Below are 16,251 nucleotides of genomic sequence, written 5' to 3'. Positions count from 1 at the left end.
CGATGCAGAGCAGAACAGAGCGATGCAGAGCAGAACAGAGCGATGCAGAGCAGAACAGAGCGATGCAGAGCAGAACAGAGCGATGCAGCAGAGCAGAACAGAGCGATGCAGCAGAGCAGAACGATGCAGCAGAGCAGAACAGAGCGATGCAGCAGAGCAGAACAGAGCGATGCAGCAGAGCAGAACAGAGCGATGCAGCAGAGCAGAACAGAGCGATGCAGCAGAGCAGAACAGAGCGATGCAGCAGAGCAGAACAGAGCGATGCAGCAGAGCAGAACAGAGCGATGCAGCAGAGCAGAACAGAGCGATGCAGCAGAGCAGAACAGAGCGATGCAGCAGAGCAGAACAGAGCGATGCAGCAGAGCAGAACAGAGCGATGCAGCAGAGCAGAACAGAGCGATGCAGCAGAGCAGAACAGAGCGATGATGCAGAGCAGAACAGAGCGATGCTGCAGAGCAGAACAGAGCGATGCTGCAGAGCAGAACAGAGCGATGCTGCAGAGCAGAACAGAGCAATGCAGAGCAGAACAGAGCAATGCAGAGCAGAACAGAGCGGTGCAGAGCAGACAGAGCGATGCAGAGCAGAGCGATGCAGAGCAGAGGCGATGCAGACCAGAGCGATGCAGAGCAGAACAGAGCGATGCAGAGCAGGAAAGAGCGATGCAGAGCCGGAAAGAGCGATGCAGAGCAGGAAAGAGCGATGCAGAGCAGGAAAGAGCGATGCAGAGCAGGAAAGAGCGATGCAGAGCAGGAAAGAGCGATGCAGAGCAGAACAGAGCGATGCAGAGCAGAACAGAGCGATGCAGAGCAGAACAGAGCGATGCAGAGCAGAACAGAGCGATGCAGAGCAGAACAGAGCGATGCAGAACAGAACAGAGCGATGCAGAACAGAACAGAGCGATGCAGAACAGAACAGAGCGATGCAGAACAGAACAGAGCGATGCAGAACAGAACAGAGCGATGCAGAACAGAGCGATGCAGAACAGAACAATGCAAAAGAGAAAAAGAGCGGAGCGATGCAGAGCAGAGTGGGGTAGAGTGGCATAGAATGATGTGTCGAAGAGACGACCACCGTCGCAGGGAAGACCACCATCGCAGGGAAGACCACCGTCGCAGGGAAGACCACCGTCGCAGGGAAGACTACTGTAGCAGGGAAGACTACTGTAGCAGGGAAGACTACTGTAGCAGGGAAGACTACTGTAGATTGCAGTGGTGTATATTAGTGCCACAGACTGCAGTGGTGTAGAGTAGATCACTGCAGAGTAGCCTAGAAAGCAGTGGCGTAGACTACAGTGGTGCAGAGTAGAACACATCTTCAATTGAAATGACCATAACCTTTGCACAGATATACAGTTTTACTGATAAAAGTGTACCGTGCACAAATGATAATGTGTGGAAATGTCATCACCTAGTGTATTGATAGGTTTTTGATCATATTAAATTATTTGTTTCTATCACACCAGAATTACCCCAAAAAATTTGCTTCATTTGTGCTTTTCGAATTCTGAGATATTTTGAAATACTTGCACAATTAATTTACAGGCATTTAAAACATTTCTGTGCTAAAAAACAACAACATTGTACAGCCTTCCTCCAGCACACCCCCAGTAGCCAGCATGATTGTCACAAATTCTTTCATTTTGAAGTCTGAGAAAGAAAAGTAGACGCCAAGCTCCCTTGTAAGACGAAGCTTCACATTTGAATGTACATCATATATGAGAAGATAAGAACAAGATTTAAAGACCTGTTTATAGAAAGTGAGTACTGGTAGAAGAATACAGTAAACCGAGTATGGGGCGAGGAAGGGACTAACTCAAGCTGGAAAGCCTATTACAAATAAAGCCAACAAATTGAAAGCAAGCAAATGTGAGTTATAAAACACTACACAAAACACAATTGGATGTGTTGTGATGCTTAGTTGGGCAGTACTAGTTCTGCATTTCGTTTTTATGTATGCACAGGCCTATTCATTATAAACTTGAGGGCCTTTGTGTCTGTTGGAAGGGTTCAGGGTTTTCCCTTCGCCTGTAGCACCATACGATTTCTTCAATATCTAAATACATTGCGGAGACAAGGAGGCGCCATCGTATACCGCACAAACAAACCCGTCCTCTGCATCCACCCATAGTACTAGCGGTAGGGGCAGCCCCAGCGCATAAATCTATTTCACTTTGGTTGCATTATACTCTTAACAAATCTGTTGAACATGAACAGAGATCAAGTAGCTGAAGAACTGTTTCAAAATCTAGCAAAAGGTGACACTGTGGTAGCCAGTATTAAAAGCACTAATATTTCACGTAATGAGGGATTGAGGGAGAAATTCACCAAATTAGAAAAACTCAAAATGAATGAAAATAGTAAGTGGTGGGACGGCATCACTTTAAAGCAGTACCTCAGATTGGACAGGATACCGAGGGGATTACGTGCTCAAATTTTCCCCACATATGATGAGTTAGACAAGGATCTTTTGAAATTATGAGAGGAAGCGTTGACCTCTAACTCTAAATCCCTAATGGGGATACTAATTGAGAACGCAGAACGGAAGGTCATTGCACTCCAAATAGAAATTAACAAGTTAGAACTAGAGATTAAAGATCTTGGTTTGACAGAAGCGACAGAAAAAAACTATGCTATCCTCACAGATATACTTGCGAAACATCAAGAGGAGATTATGCAGTGTAAGGCAAGAAAACTAAAGAGGGACGAAATTGATTATAGAGAGGAAAGAGCATTCACGTTTGCCAAGAAATACGATCAGTCTTAACAAATGATCAGGATAAGAACAGTACTGGCAGATGACAGAATATTTCCATCTCCTCCGGCTCGACCTCTTTAAGTGTCCCCATATCCAGTGACAGTGATTTTGAGAATGCACCAGGCACTTCCAAATCTGACTGACCAGAGAATTTTTAATGGAGGTTCAATGCATCAAGAAAGGCAACAGGATACAGGCCAATCGAGGAGAGCAATAAAGAAAACCCATAGGGGGAAGAGAGCAGGGCACAAGCGATACCAAGATGAATCTAAGATCAGGAGACAAGAAGAATTAGAGTAGGGGAGGGGGTGGACATCATTAACCTTTCTTCCCTCACACATGACATGATCACAGTTCTCAAGAAAGGCTTAGGCTTCTGCCCCACTGAGAGAGGTGACACATGTAAGGCAAAAATAGATCTCTTTAAATTCACTAGAAACCTTAAACTGAAAAAAATGTTTGTTAACAATCCATTGCAAAATAAAAATACTAAAAACATCCCAGTGTGTGGTGTCTCAGATGTACTCAGCATACAGGATGTGTATAATACCCAGCTGTTACTTTCTATTACCAACCAGGAAGGCACACCAGATAACAAGACCCATCTCTTAATGGAACTTAACATTGATGCTGATTTCTCCATAGCAAGTGGACTGAAGTCTAAATCCAGATAGACTCCTGTATTACCGGGGGGGAACACCATAGACATGTTTCATATAGATTAGTTTTAAAAGAGAGAGACAGACATGAGGCTAAGATGAGACCAGGAAGGGACCTCACCTATGACAATCTATCCCAGAATGAATGACATGCCCTGAAGATTCTATCCACAGACAATTCCATTATTATCAGGGATGTGGATAAAGGGGGAAACACAGTGGTTATGGACAAACGGGACTACAATGGGGAGATCCTCAGTCAACTTGGGGATAGAGTGCGCTATGAGGCCCTCTAATTGGACCTCTTACTATCTTAATTAACAAACATCTAAGAACCTGGCAGTCAGAAGAATTACTTAGTGAGGATGAACACTTGTACCTGAAAGTGCAGAGACCTAGATTTCCTGTATATACATTGCCCAAGGTGCATACAAATCTTCCGTTTTCACCTGGAAGACCAATCGTCTCCAGTATTGGGGGCCCCACTGAAAGACTGGCTGAATACGTTGACATGTTTTTACAACCGATAGTACAGAATCTCCCGGCCTACATTAGAGACACTAAGCACATTCTCAGTCTACTAAATGATCTCACTTGGCAGGATGACATCATCCTGGTTACTTTGGATGTGGTCTCACTCTATACAAACATTGATCCACGGATGGGCTTACAAGCTATGGAATGGCACTTGGGGGAAAAAAAACGGCAACACAATTTTATCACTCCAAAATGCTCCTACCTATGGCGGAATTAATTCTGAACAACTGTTTTTTGTTTGAAGGCCAATGGTACAAGCAAATATGAGGGGTGGCCCTGGGCTCAAAGTTTTCGCCGTCTTTTACAAATCTCTTCATGGGGTATTTTGAAGCAAAATGGATTTGGAGTGAAGGGCAGCCAGTTTAACTAGTTTATTGTTTACTGGGGTCGTTATACAGATGACTGCCTTCTACTGTGGTCAGGAACAGCAGAGGGACTTTATGCTTTCTATCTTTACCTTGAGGCGAATACACTGGGGGTAAAATTCACCCATCACCATAGCTTGACGAACATAGTCTTCTTGGACACAAAATTTACGTCCATAATGGCTCTTTGAACAGTAAACTTTATTGCAAACCTACGGCGTGCAAAGCCATTCTGCGTGCCTCCAGCGCTCACCCTCCACATCAAATTGAGGCCATTTCTTGTGGGGAGTTTAATAGAGCCAGGAGGAACTGTAGTGAAAACAGTGAATTTGCATCTTGCTTACATGCCATGAAGCCTAGGTTTAAAGACCGAGGCTATCATGATACATGCCTGAATAGGGCTGAGAAACGCATTATGAAACTTCAACGTACTGAAACATTGAAGGAGAAAGAAACCAAGAAACAGACAACACGACCAGTGAGACTCATCACCGACCACACTAAACTGTCTACAGCACTCTCCAAGAGCATGCACAAACATTGGAATATTCTAAGAAGCTGAAAAAACCTTAGACACTTTCACCACCCAAAGACCTCTCATAACCTATAGAAGAGGCAGGACATTGAAATCCATTCTGAGCCCAACTGTACCAAATGTCACGGTAGACCATAATTGGCTAACACAGAGGACACTAGGTTTTCACAAATGTGGGAGCTGTGGGTGTGTAGATGGGCTTTGCAGAATGTCACATCCTTCCATGGTCCGGATGGAAAAGAATACAAGATTAAACAAAACATCAATTGCATGACACGTTACGTAGTAATCATAATAATGTGTAAGTGCGAAAAACAGTACGTAGGAAGCACCATACGTATGCTCAAAGAACGCATAAGCGAACACACACGGGCCCTCAAACAAGAGGATGCTAGGTACCCTATGGCTACACATGCGTCACACTGTATAGCACAGGGAAGTTACAGTTTGTCTTCTACGGAATTGAACATGTCCCACCAAATATAAGGAGTGGGGACAGGGAACTCATGCTACTCGGTGGAAGCTACATGGATCATGAAATTAAAATCGGTTGAGCTCGGGCTCAACACTGACCATGAGCTACAATTCTTTTTGGGGAAACTCATTTGTTGACCTCAGTCACCTTTGAGTTGGTATTTTGTGAATTCTGATTGACATTGTTTGTCCTCTAGTCATTTCAATTATGCACCCCGAGTGGGTACCGAATTGTAAGAGTCTCTAGTTTGATTCGCCGTAAATGGTTTTCTAGGTCTCGGCTAGCAAAGGCTGCGCTTGCGCAATCTCGCTCGCGAGATTTAATGATTTCAGTACGAGGCTTGAACCCGCCCCTCTTCTCCATTGGCTGGCTTCCTTAACGGAGGCCAGCCATTGGAGGAGAGGGGCGTCAGTCCGTTTAAGCCCTGTCTTTTTCGGATTCGGGGCGTGTTTTTTCGATTCTTTCTCTCCTCTGGAATGTAAACATTCCAGCCAATGGCAAGAGGAGAAAAACAAAAACACGCCCCCCAATCCGAAAATGACGCGGTATTTCTTGGTTACAAAGTCGGCGAGCTACCTTTGCACCACGGGTCACCCACTCGTGCCCTCGCCCTCAGGGTGTCCTCGATGAACAGCGGAAACTTCTCCTCGCTGTCCCTCCAGACTGCGACCAGGCGCGCCATCTCTCCTGCTTATTGCTGCTGCTCATCCGTTGGCAAGGAGGGGGCGGGGCTGCACTCTTTGGGAGGGTTGTATCGCCTGGGTGTCCATGCGGTGTGCTGGATGTATGCACACAGGCAGGAGGCAGCGAGGAGCAGACACAACATCACCCCGGTGCCTGCAGGGAGCAGCCTTCCCACCCCCTCTGCTCGCTGCCAGCGAACGGCGTCATTGCAAACCAAGGGTCGGCGCCCAGACCCGGCTGGCCAGCCTCGGTGTGAGTAGCGCTTTGTGTGCATTCTTGCGTCTCAGAGCTGCCCTCTGCCATGGTTCAGGGTTGGACAGGGTGTTATTGACGGGCGGAGACAGTGGAAAAAGAGAGCGCAGCCCGTCATAATATTCGCGGGCAGTGTCCTAACAGATTAGAGAGGTCAGATTTATGGCTGGGATGATGTAACAATCCATAGACGCCTTCTTTCGACATGAAGGCATTCAAGCGCTTTACGTGAGCTCTAGTTCGTTCCGTTACACAAGGACACATTCACTTTTGGAAGGCACGGGGAGATTTAGTAATTTGCCCAGAATCACAGGAAGTTGAGCTCACGCCGTAGCTTGAACCTGGCTCCCCAGCGCCAAGGTCAGCAGCTCTGACCTTTACGCCACATTCCTCCAATGTTTGCAAAATACTCTCATATAGCGAGGATCAGGTCTACCAGCTGTCCGTGCAGTGACTCCGGGCGTGTCACGGCGCTCGTCGGCGGATGACGGATCTCTCTCTCATGTGAAGCGTGAATATTAAGCTGCTCATAGGACAGACTGCGGACTCGGCCCTGCTCTTATCTTGACAGGAAACAGCGGGATCATTTCTGAACTCACCTAACAATAATAACACTCGCACTTCAATATTTGCGGCAGAAGTCGAATGCAGCTTTGTGTGTTCGGGAACGTTTAATGGTCGTAGTGTTTAGTTGCGTAGTTTGTAGGGCGTGGTTTATTTTGTCAACTGTCACGATATCTGCGTAAAATAAAAGAGTAAATAAGCATACCTTTTTAGAGGTGAGCCATGAAGTTCATCGGGCGAGCAGGTCTGGCTTGTGTCTAGGAGCCAAAGCAAGCGTCGTATATCAAAATGTTCGTCATGTTAATAATGCAGCAAACGTCACGTAAAATATACTAAAGAGTATTTCAGATTAAACCAGGTTAATTCTTGAACGCTTGTGTTTCACATTAGTATCACTGCATTAACATCTGTTAAGTCAATGTCAAAGCAATGTCATGAGCAATACCAATGCTCTAACTTTGACAATGCCGAGACCATTGCATTGTAAATGCTTGTCTAAAATGACCCCAGTGAGGTAGAATTCTTTTATTACTGCTGAATACTCTTTAGTACTAAATGCGATAAAAATAGAACTATTTAAAGTGTGTGTTCTGGCTTCGATTGAATTTCCTTTCCTTCTCTTTCGTGTCCACTGAATTTCCTAAACTCTCTCTTCACGTCGCTGCAACCGGTATAAGACCATCTCCACCAGCTTCATTACTTTCAATACCATTGAAATATGGCACTGTACCAATGAATAAATATATGAAATAAGATAGGGTTAATGTTGAAGCACATAATCCTTTTCTTACTTTTAATGCGCTTGTGCATAAGTGGAGCGATCATTTGCTCAGTTGCATTATTTTCTAACACGTCCTTTATACACTAGAATCGCATCGATAGGGAACTTACGTGTAGCCCTTTTCTATTGCATTTTACCTGGATACCTTTAGGATAGGTTTACATTCTAGTTTTTACTCGGCACGGTTGGGTTCATGCACACATTTTATTACGCAATGACGAGAACTTAAAATTATTGCGGTTAACGTCCCCTTGATAACCTGGTGATCATTTTAGCTACTTCACTTCCGGTTCACTTACTGCGAGTCGTGAGACTGAGCAGCGCACTGGATTGCCATACTACGGATTTCCGGGAGGTAAATTCAATCATCACACCTTTTCAGTTCTGACAACACTCCGCACTGATTTAACTGCCCTTATGAACAACATTATCCTTATGGTTTCCTCTAGATTAATTGACCCTGGTACGAGCCAAACTCGGATTTTCAACCCAATGTGCGCTGCAACCACTCTTCAAACTCTTTGGAGGTAAATCCTTGTCAGAACTTCCTCTCACTCCAACTTATTTTGGAGCGCATGCATTTACGTGTCGGTACTCTAATATTAATTGGGCAAACGTGGCATTCGGAGAGTTCGGGCATTCCCCAGCTCCCCGGGGGGGACTCGAAATTCTGATCGAGGTGACCCGTCTTGTTCGTAAGAAGTAATTCTCTGCGCTTTGGTTTATCCCATGTTCCACGAGAGATGTTTACATACTGGAATTCTTACTGACATACTAGGTTGTATCTTTCCATTTGCCCTGTCGTAGATTGAGACCATATTCACATTTAAAAATAGTGTTTATTTTGTGGTTCTACACACACTCAGGTTCTGCTCCTTAGTTTGATCTGGCTCTCCTCTTTATTTACAGCAATTTGGACTTTTGAAATTTTATTAGTCCTTATATACTGATTTCGCCTTGAGATTTTAATTCATCCCATACCAGCCGGGACGGAAGTACAACCGGCGGAGTGGTGAGTCCTACGGGATTGATACTACTTCACTTAGAGATGTTAGCTCAGTTGAGTTCACGATTAACCAATGACACTTACCCCCATACTCCATGTCTTACAGATCGATTTTTTGCGAGTTTCACACCATAGAGGTAGGAATTAGATCTCAGGCCTTTAGTCAAAACTGACTCTTTGACCAGAGCATTCGCTTTGTATATTCACACCACGCCTTTTTCTCGCTACTTTTCGGTCGCTCTCCTATTCTATCTCTCCTCTCCATTCCCTTCTATATTATTACGTTTGAGAATTGTTAAAGTATACCATAACCTTTATACCATAACCTGTATATGAAGATACAACTGTGTAGACAATAGCACATGAGATGAGAAGAAATGTTTTGATAATCTATGGACAAGTCATGAATATGGTCTAGAACTTTTTGCATAAATGATTAGATAGAGTGATCCGCTCTGTATATTTACATTGTCGTTTTCCTGCTACTTTTCGTTCTACTATTCTATCTCTCCTCTACTTTCCCTTTGGTATTATTATTTTTAGAATTGTCAAAGTATACCATAACGTATTACCATAACCTGTATAAGAAGGAACATCTGTTTAGACAATAGCACATGAAATTTGAAGAAATGGGTTATAATCCATGGATAGGTCACAATTTTTGTTTAGAACTGATTAGATAAAGTGATCTGATTTGCTCACTGTATATCCTTCACTAAGACACTTTCTTTGTCCAGAATAGGTTGTCACCTAGCACTCTTTTAGCACTTGGGTTGTTCTTCACCACTCGGAGGTCTTGTACCTCTTTTGTGTATTTTTTATGATGGCACATTGGGCTGTCACCTAGGGTGTATCACACTTGAGTCACATGTCGCTGCTAATCTCTACACACATACATGTGTGTTTTTTGCTGAAACTTTGTAATTGTACATTTTCTAGCCCTGAAGAAGTCTTGGGTTTTGACCCTGACGAAACACGTGTTGGCTGGGCATATCGATCTTCAATAAACACGAGTTACCCGGAGTGTTCTGCGATCATTTCACTTGATTCACTGTTATTAACACTGTATTGGATGTGTTGTGATGCTTAGTTGGGCAGTACTAGTTCTGCATTTCATTTTTGTGTGTGCACAGGCCTATTCATTATAAACTAGTACTGTTGCTGCCACAATCACTAGTTAACTCATGGCTCGCCCAAGGAAGCAGTAGCAACCTTCACGACGGGTGGAAATACATTTTTGGAGCACTTCTTTTATATAAGAGCAAAGTTCTGTTGTCAAACATCACTTATTGAAAGGTTGAGCACATCCATCGGGGGCTGGCAGACGGTCAGGTACACTAGAGAAAAAACAGCCAGCCAAAAAAAAAAAAAACGTTTATTTTCGCACAATGGCCGATTAGGTACCTGGAAAATCACCACAAACCTTTGGTGCCTTTGGACTAGGTACCACCTCTATTCAGGATGTGAAGCTCTCACACCAGTCCGAAGTACAAAAATTAGCCTCCATCCATGGTGGACACTCACTCTGATCCTTAGTGACTTGCCATTTATTACTCCTGCCTTCCTTGCTGGGCACTTTCTTCAGCCAAACATTAGGATGGCCACCACACTTTGTTGTGATGTGCCGTATATACTCAAAAGAGAGTCTGGAGTTGACTGGCTGACTTGCTTCCAAAGTCTGGTAAGTGGAAAGTACTGCCTCTCCCAAATTGTCTCCAAATTCAGTTTACCTCTACTCTGTTCAAATTACTAGACCTAAAAGGGACTTTCAATGCATAGTGGAGTTTCACATCTTTTGCAGGGGTTTCACATTTTTTCCAATCGTCAAATAAAAATTTGCACGTACTATAGTTACATTAGGTTTAGAGGGAACATGAGTCGACTCTAAGACACTTTTTATTCATCTTTAGAAGCATTCAAGTTGAATTATATTTTCATTAACATTGTACTGAATTTTGATTTTTTAAATAGGATACAAAAAGGGCATGGCTTCTCTAAGCCAGTAAGCACTTTACAGAAATTTCTGTTCTAATGTGAGCATCTCTGACACAATGTGCTGCAAGCATATATGAAATTAAAGAAACCATAATGCAATGGGGCGTGATATAGGAAAATGTAACAAGGACAGCACTGTGTATCATTGTGGATATGTATGAATTGCACATTAATATTCAGAGGTAAGGGTTGATAGAGTGATTTTCATGTAATCACATTTTTCATTGTGTAAGAACCCAGATATTGTGTTTGGAGATCAGCCACTGGCCCACATCTCCTAATTTAAGGCGTTTGAAATCTTCAAATTTATTGAGATGACTCTTTATGCACCATGCATACTTTCAAATATTGCCAATAAGAACTTAACATATTTATTGGCTTCATTTTAAAAGGCATAAACATAATCCTGCAATGTTACCATTCGAGTAAAGGAATTGTTTAAATCAGTCACTATGCCCTTTCATTAGATACAAAGTAAAGTGCACACATTTTATTAACATGAAGCAATAACTATATTATTAAACTGCATGCATTTGAAAAAGTGTAGGGTCATTTCTAAATCATACTTGCTAAAAAAAAAAAGTCATACCAGGATCCATAGCTGGAGGATCAGGAACCCAACTTGGAGGAGCAATAGGAGGAGAGACAGGATCTTGGTGATCGTTAGAGGAAGCTCCAGTTTCGTGTCTACCCAAACCTGCAGCTCGCAGAGATCGCCTCATCATTTCACGGAGCCGTAAGCTAAGAAAGAATCAAATTTAATTTGCTCTACATAACACTATGCCAGAAGTGCAAATTTATAATCATTTTAAATGAAGGAAGTGAAACAATTCCAATAGGTGTTGTAATAATAATGACATTTAAAACTTGTCAAAGAAACTTATTTGTTGGAAATGTTGGAAAGCAAAGGTAGAGAAAAGACTTCTAAAAACAATGAGCCAAAGGGAGTAAAGGTTACCAGGAAAACATTCAATACTTTGCACAAGAACCTCTCCAAACGCAAATCGAAACACTGTACGATAAAAAAGTAACAAATGAAGATCATAGAATTTTAGTAAATAAAAAAAAACATATGCAGAAATAACCTGAAGGACACAAACATCCATAGTCAGTGCTTTATTGAAACGTACATAAAAGATTTCATGCATCAGGTCTCAAAAATGCAAACCGCATCAGCATCCAAAATGTCTATAATCAGTAAGTGAATCCAGAACAGACTCAAGCTTCAAAACAATTAAAGGTAAGCCTTTTGCAGTGTGAAACTCTTCTAAATTCAGCTGCAGTTACCAAGAGTATCCTTGTCTTTGAATCTGTTCTGTCTTATTGCAACTTTGAGCTGCACAAAATAAAATATATAGCTAATGTATAAGTGACTTTCCCTCTGTTGAGGAGGGTGTGGAGGTTGCGCTGAGAAAAAAAACAATCTATTACTGTCCGACGCACCTGTATTTTCTCCTTAAATAGTATATTCACAGAATGTTTTCCGAAGGCATGAATAGATAGTTCATGTTGCTGTTGCACACATCATTAATAGACTTTAACCATGAAAACTAATCTGTACCCCTACTTTCTTGAGCAATGTGCTCAAGACTAACTTAAGTGTAATTAGCTAATAAAAATGAAGAGTAGGAACTATACGTCCAGCTGCTTTAGTCATTTGGGCAGTGAGGTGATGCGGAATAAAAAACGGTTTAATCTTTATCTTTTGTCTCCAGAATGGGATGCATACTTCTCTTATATCTTTGTATGAAAAGATACAGGCTGAATGTTGGATTTGGAAGAAGGGATGCAATTGCAGAGTCTTCTTTATTTGAAAAGGAGAAATTAAATTATGTGCAATTTTGGGACAAATTCTCATTGCTAACTTATCCTTTCAAATTGATATGTAGGGTTATTGAACAGTAAAAACTTCAAGCTCACCACCTCTTCTTAAAGATGTTATTGCTAAGAAGAAGCAATGTGAGTATTACATTCTTCAAGGTTGAATTATGCACTGGTTTGCAACATTTTCTCATTAACTCTACCAAATACCATTTTGGTGCTGAAATGATATGAGACGGGTATAATCTTTTTGCTACCTCCATAATCTCATAACAAACTAGTTACTTACCGGTAGGAGTCGTTTTACAGCATAAAGAATTTTATGGATTCACATGCTGTGCATTACTCCGTCATCTAGTGGTTGGGTCAGGAAATTCTTATATGCAATAGTCTTTTTCTGTTTTCTCTTTTGTTGCTGGCTGTCGACAGTTCCTACCATTTGGTGCTTGTTCCATCCTCTTCTGACACCATTCCCAGAAGTCTCATCCTTGGTCGCCATCTTCAGACTTTATTCCCCCTTTTTTTTTTTTAAGTTTTCGTTAGTGTTCTGTATGAATGTCGTCTGTTTACTTGTGTCGCTCATTTACTGGGGAGGCGGGTGGGTCAATCTGCAAAACTACTCCTACCTGTAAGTAACCATTTCATTTTGCAGCATGAATCTTTACTGGATTTACATGCTGTGGTTTTATTCACTGTGGAGGTTGGGTTGAAGATGAGGATAAGCTTGTAAACAGGGGTTTCAGAACCTTTTGTCCCACCTTTGCTTCTCGGTTTACTTGAACATCGATGCAACAGGGTCTTGTGAATGCGTGTGCTGATGACCATGTGGCCACCATGCAAATCTCGTTCAGAGGAGCGTTAGCTAGAAATGAGATTGTTGCTCCTTTCTTTCTTGTAGTGTGTGCTCAAGGCTTTCCTCCTAGTTCAATGCCAGCTTTCTTGTGACATATTACAATTGTATGTGTTATCCATCTTATGATGGCACTCTTTGTAACTGGTTCTCATGTATTATTGTTTGCAAATGACATGAAGAGTTGTTCTCCTTTCCTGATGGTCTTTTGTTTATTCTGTGCAATACATTATTGCTCTACCGGCACCCAGAGTATGTAAAGCTTTCTCTGCTCAGATCTTTAGGTTCTGGAAAAACTTGGAATTTGGATTGTTTGATGTCTGTTAAATTGTGATATAGCCTTAAGAAGGAACAGCGGGTTAGTTCTTAAGACTACCCTATCTTTCTACATTTGTATGTATGGTTCCTGTATGGTGAGTATCTCACTTTCTCTGATAGGTGAATTCATTGCTGTTAGTAATGCTGCTTTTAGCATAAAGACTTTTAAATTTGCTTTATAGATTGGTTCGAATGGTTCCTTCATTAACAGTATGAGAACCACATTAAGATTCCAAGTGAGTGTTGGTGCACTCCTAGGTGGTGCTATACTTTTAACCCCTTCTGGAAATCTTTTGATTATTGGTGTAGTGAACAAACTTCTTCCTAAGTAACCCTTGTGAAGGCTACTAGTGCTGCTAGATGCACATTTAGAGAAACATTAGTTAGGCCTTCTAACAGATGTGTTAAATATCCGATTACCGTTGTTTCACATGTCCTGTTTTGAAGACGACTTATTTTGGCACCAATATGTGAATCTTAACCATTCTGCAGAATAACATTTTCTACATGTTGCTTTCCTTGCTGGTAGTCATATATGACCAAATCTTGTGTCTTCAGGAGCCCTGCTCCTAGATTCAAAGTGTTTGGTTCTGAATAAAGAACTCTTTCCCTTTCTATAGATAGCAGGTCTTGCAACATTGGCATCTTTTCCACTTTATGTGCCATTTCCATTAGGTATGAGTAAAAAATCTGTCTTGCCCACTGTGGAGCTATAAGTATGAGCATCATTTGTGACTCTCTGAAAGAAACACATTGTGATAGATTCCTTAGCTTAGAATTGCCCCCAGGCGTCAGGCTGGATCCGGAAAGTTTGTCAGCAGTACCCCTGCGCGTCAGTAGGTGGCGTTGGGCGGCTCCACGTCCATCGGTGTCGTGGTCGCCGAGATGACATCGCGGCAGCTACTAAGACGCCGCCCTCGCACGCTGACGTCAGTTATGTACACGACTTTCCGCACCAGAAAACGCAGAGCCATGCAAGATACTAACGACTGGTGCCTTGAAACTAGGGCCCTGAAAGGGATGACCTTAACCCTAGAAATCAGTTTGCAGAGCAGGGAGGATGGGTGAGTCACTTTTTTGTTTTACCGCGCCAGCAAGCGCAGATCCAGGAAGAGCAGGTACACAGTCATTTTTTGACCGACTTTTTGGGGCTTTTTGTCTATTTTTTCATCGAGTCTTTGACTCCTGGTGCAGTTAGGATGCCTGGTTTTAAGTCCTGCGAGGATTGTCACCGCATGATGTCGGTGACGGATCCGCACCGAGTGTGTCTTTTCTGCCTAGGGTGCGACCACTACCCCAAGTCGTGCCATTCTACCGGGCCATGGCGCCGAAGTCCTTGCGGGAGCGGTCCCAAAAGCTGCTGGAGGCCCAGCAGTCAGCTCCTGGATCTTCGGGATCCAAGTCGTCGCACTCTGGTCAGGTAAGGCGAAGCACAAGAAGTAGAAGAAACGTAGTCGTTCTCAGACTTCCCCTCGCGCCGGTCGTGCGACGCGGCTGAGGGTGTGGGTGGTGCCTCCCCCCACGGCTCCGGTGGAGCCTGTGGTGTCGTCGCCGGCCTACCCGCCCTTTCCGGGTCCGTCGGCTACTCCGGCCCACATACAGGAGTTCCTGTCGGCCATGGCTCGCCTCTTTGTGCCTTCGGGTCCCACTGGTGCGACTTCGGACCCCGTGGTCCCGACTGGGGGTCCTCACGTTCCATCGCCGGCGGCTACGCCCCAAGCGCCGCAGGACACCCATGGATCCAGGCCTGGATCCAGGTTGACGCCGGTTGACCTCATAACATCTCCACTGACGTTGACCCCATCGGCACCACTTCAGACGTCGCCCGCTCCTCGGGACGACGTCAGCCACGGTTTCAGCCCCGAAGGGGACGCGGCGTCCGGCCGGCATCGAACTATGCCGTTCAACGTTGCTCCGGCATTTCTATCCCCATATTTTAGGCCTGTGGAACGGCCTGAGGAGGAAGGGGAGGACTGGGAGAGGTCTGGGGACCATCTCACAGCTGATTGCAAGTCTGAACAGGACGGGGCAGAGGAGTTGGGGGAAGCCAGTGGTCTGGATACCTCAACAGATCTTGGCAAGCTGTCTCCTCCTACCGTGGCTACGGAGGAGGGCGCTAGTTATGCTGTGGTGTTGCAAAGGGCGGCCGAGGCTCTACACCTCGTGCTCCCTACTGTGGCCGTCAGGACTAACCTCCTGACAGAAGAACTTCAGCCAGCAGCTACTTCTGCGGAGCCGCTGCTCCCCTTCAACGAAGCACTTTCCGACGTTCTTTTGGGCACCTGGTCCAAACCCACCACAAGGGCTCCAGTGGATAGGAACGTGGCCAGACGCCATCGCCTGGCTCCGGGTGACCCCATTTTCCTCTCCCAACACCATACTCCCGAGAGCTTGGATGTCCAAGCCTGTGCTTCCCCAACCGCCTTTCCTTCATCACCATCAGATAAGGAATCCAAGAAACTGGATCAGTTCAAAAACAAGATTTTTTCTTCCACCAGTTCTGCGCTGCGGTCCGTGAACACCGCATGCCTCTTAGGCCGTTACTGTCACTCTCTGTGGGATAAGGTGGCGCAAGTGCTGCCTCAGTGTCCGGAGGAGGCCCAGACAGCTCTCTCCCAGGCTGTTGCAGAGGGGAGAGACGCGGCTAAGTTCATG

At 44.0% G+C, this 16,251-nt stretch overlaps 1 protein-coding gene across 15 annotated transcripts in view; it reads right to left on the bottom strand.

Moving 5' to 3' along the window:
- Nucleotides 1–16,251, bottom strand: part of UBR5 (ubiquitin protein ligase E3 component n-recognin 5) — a 2,036,132-nt gene that overhangs the window by 1,143,186 nt on the left and 876,695 nt on the right. For all 15 annotated transcript variants that reach the window (XM_085605144.1, XM_085605147.1, XM_085605145.1 and 12 more), the window contains one exon: nucleotides 11,197–11,348. In XM_085605144.1, the coding sequence (XP_085461270.1) occupies nucleotides 11,197–11,348 (152 nt within the window). The remainder of the gene's footprint in view (nucleotides 1–11,196; nucleotides 11,349–16,251) is intronic.

This window comes from Triturus cristatus, chromosome 5_1 (assembly GCF_964204655.1).
Source record: "Triturus cristatus chromosome 5_1, aTriCri1.1, whole genome shotgun sequence".
NCBI lineage: Eukaryota > Metazoa > Chordata > Amphibia > Caudata > Salamandridae > Triturus > Triturus cristatus.
This window is presented reverse-complemented; position numbering and strand designations above follow the sequence as displayed.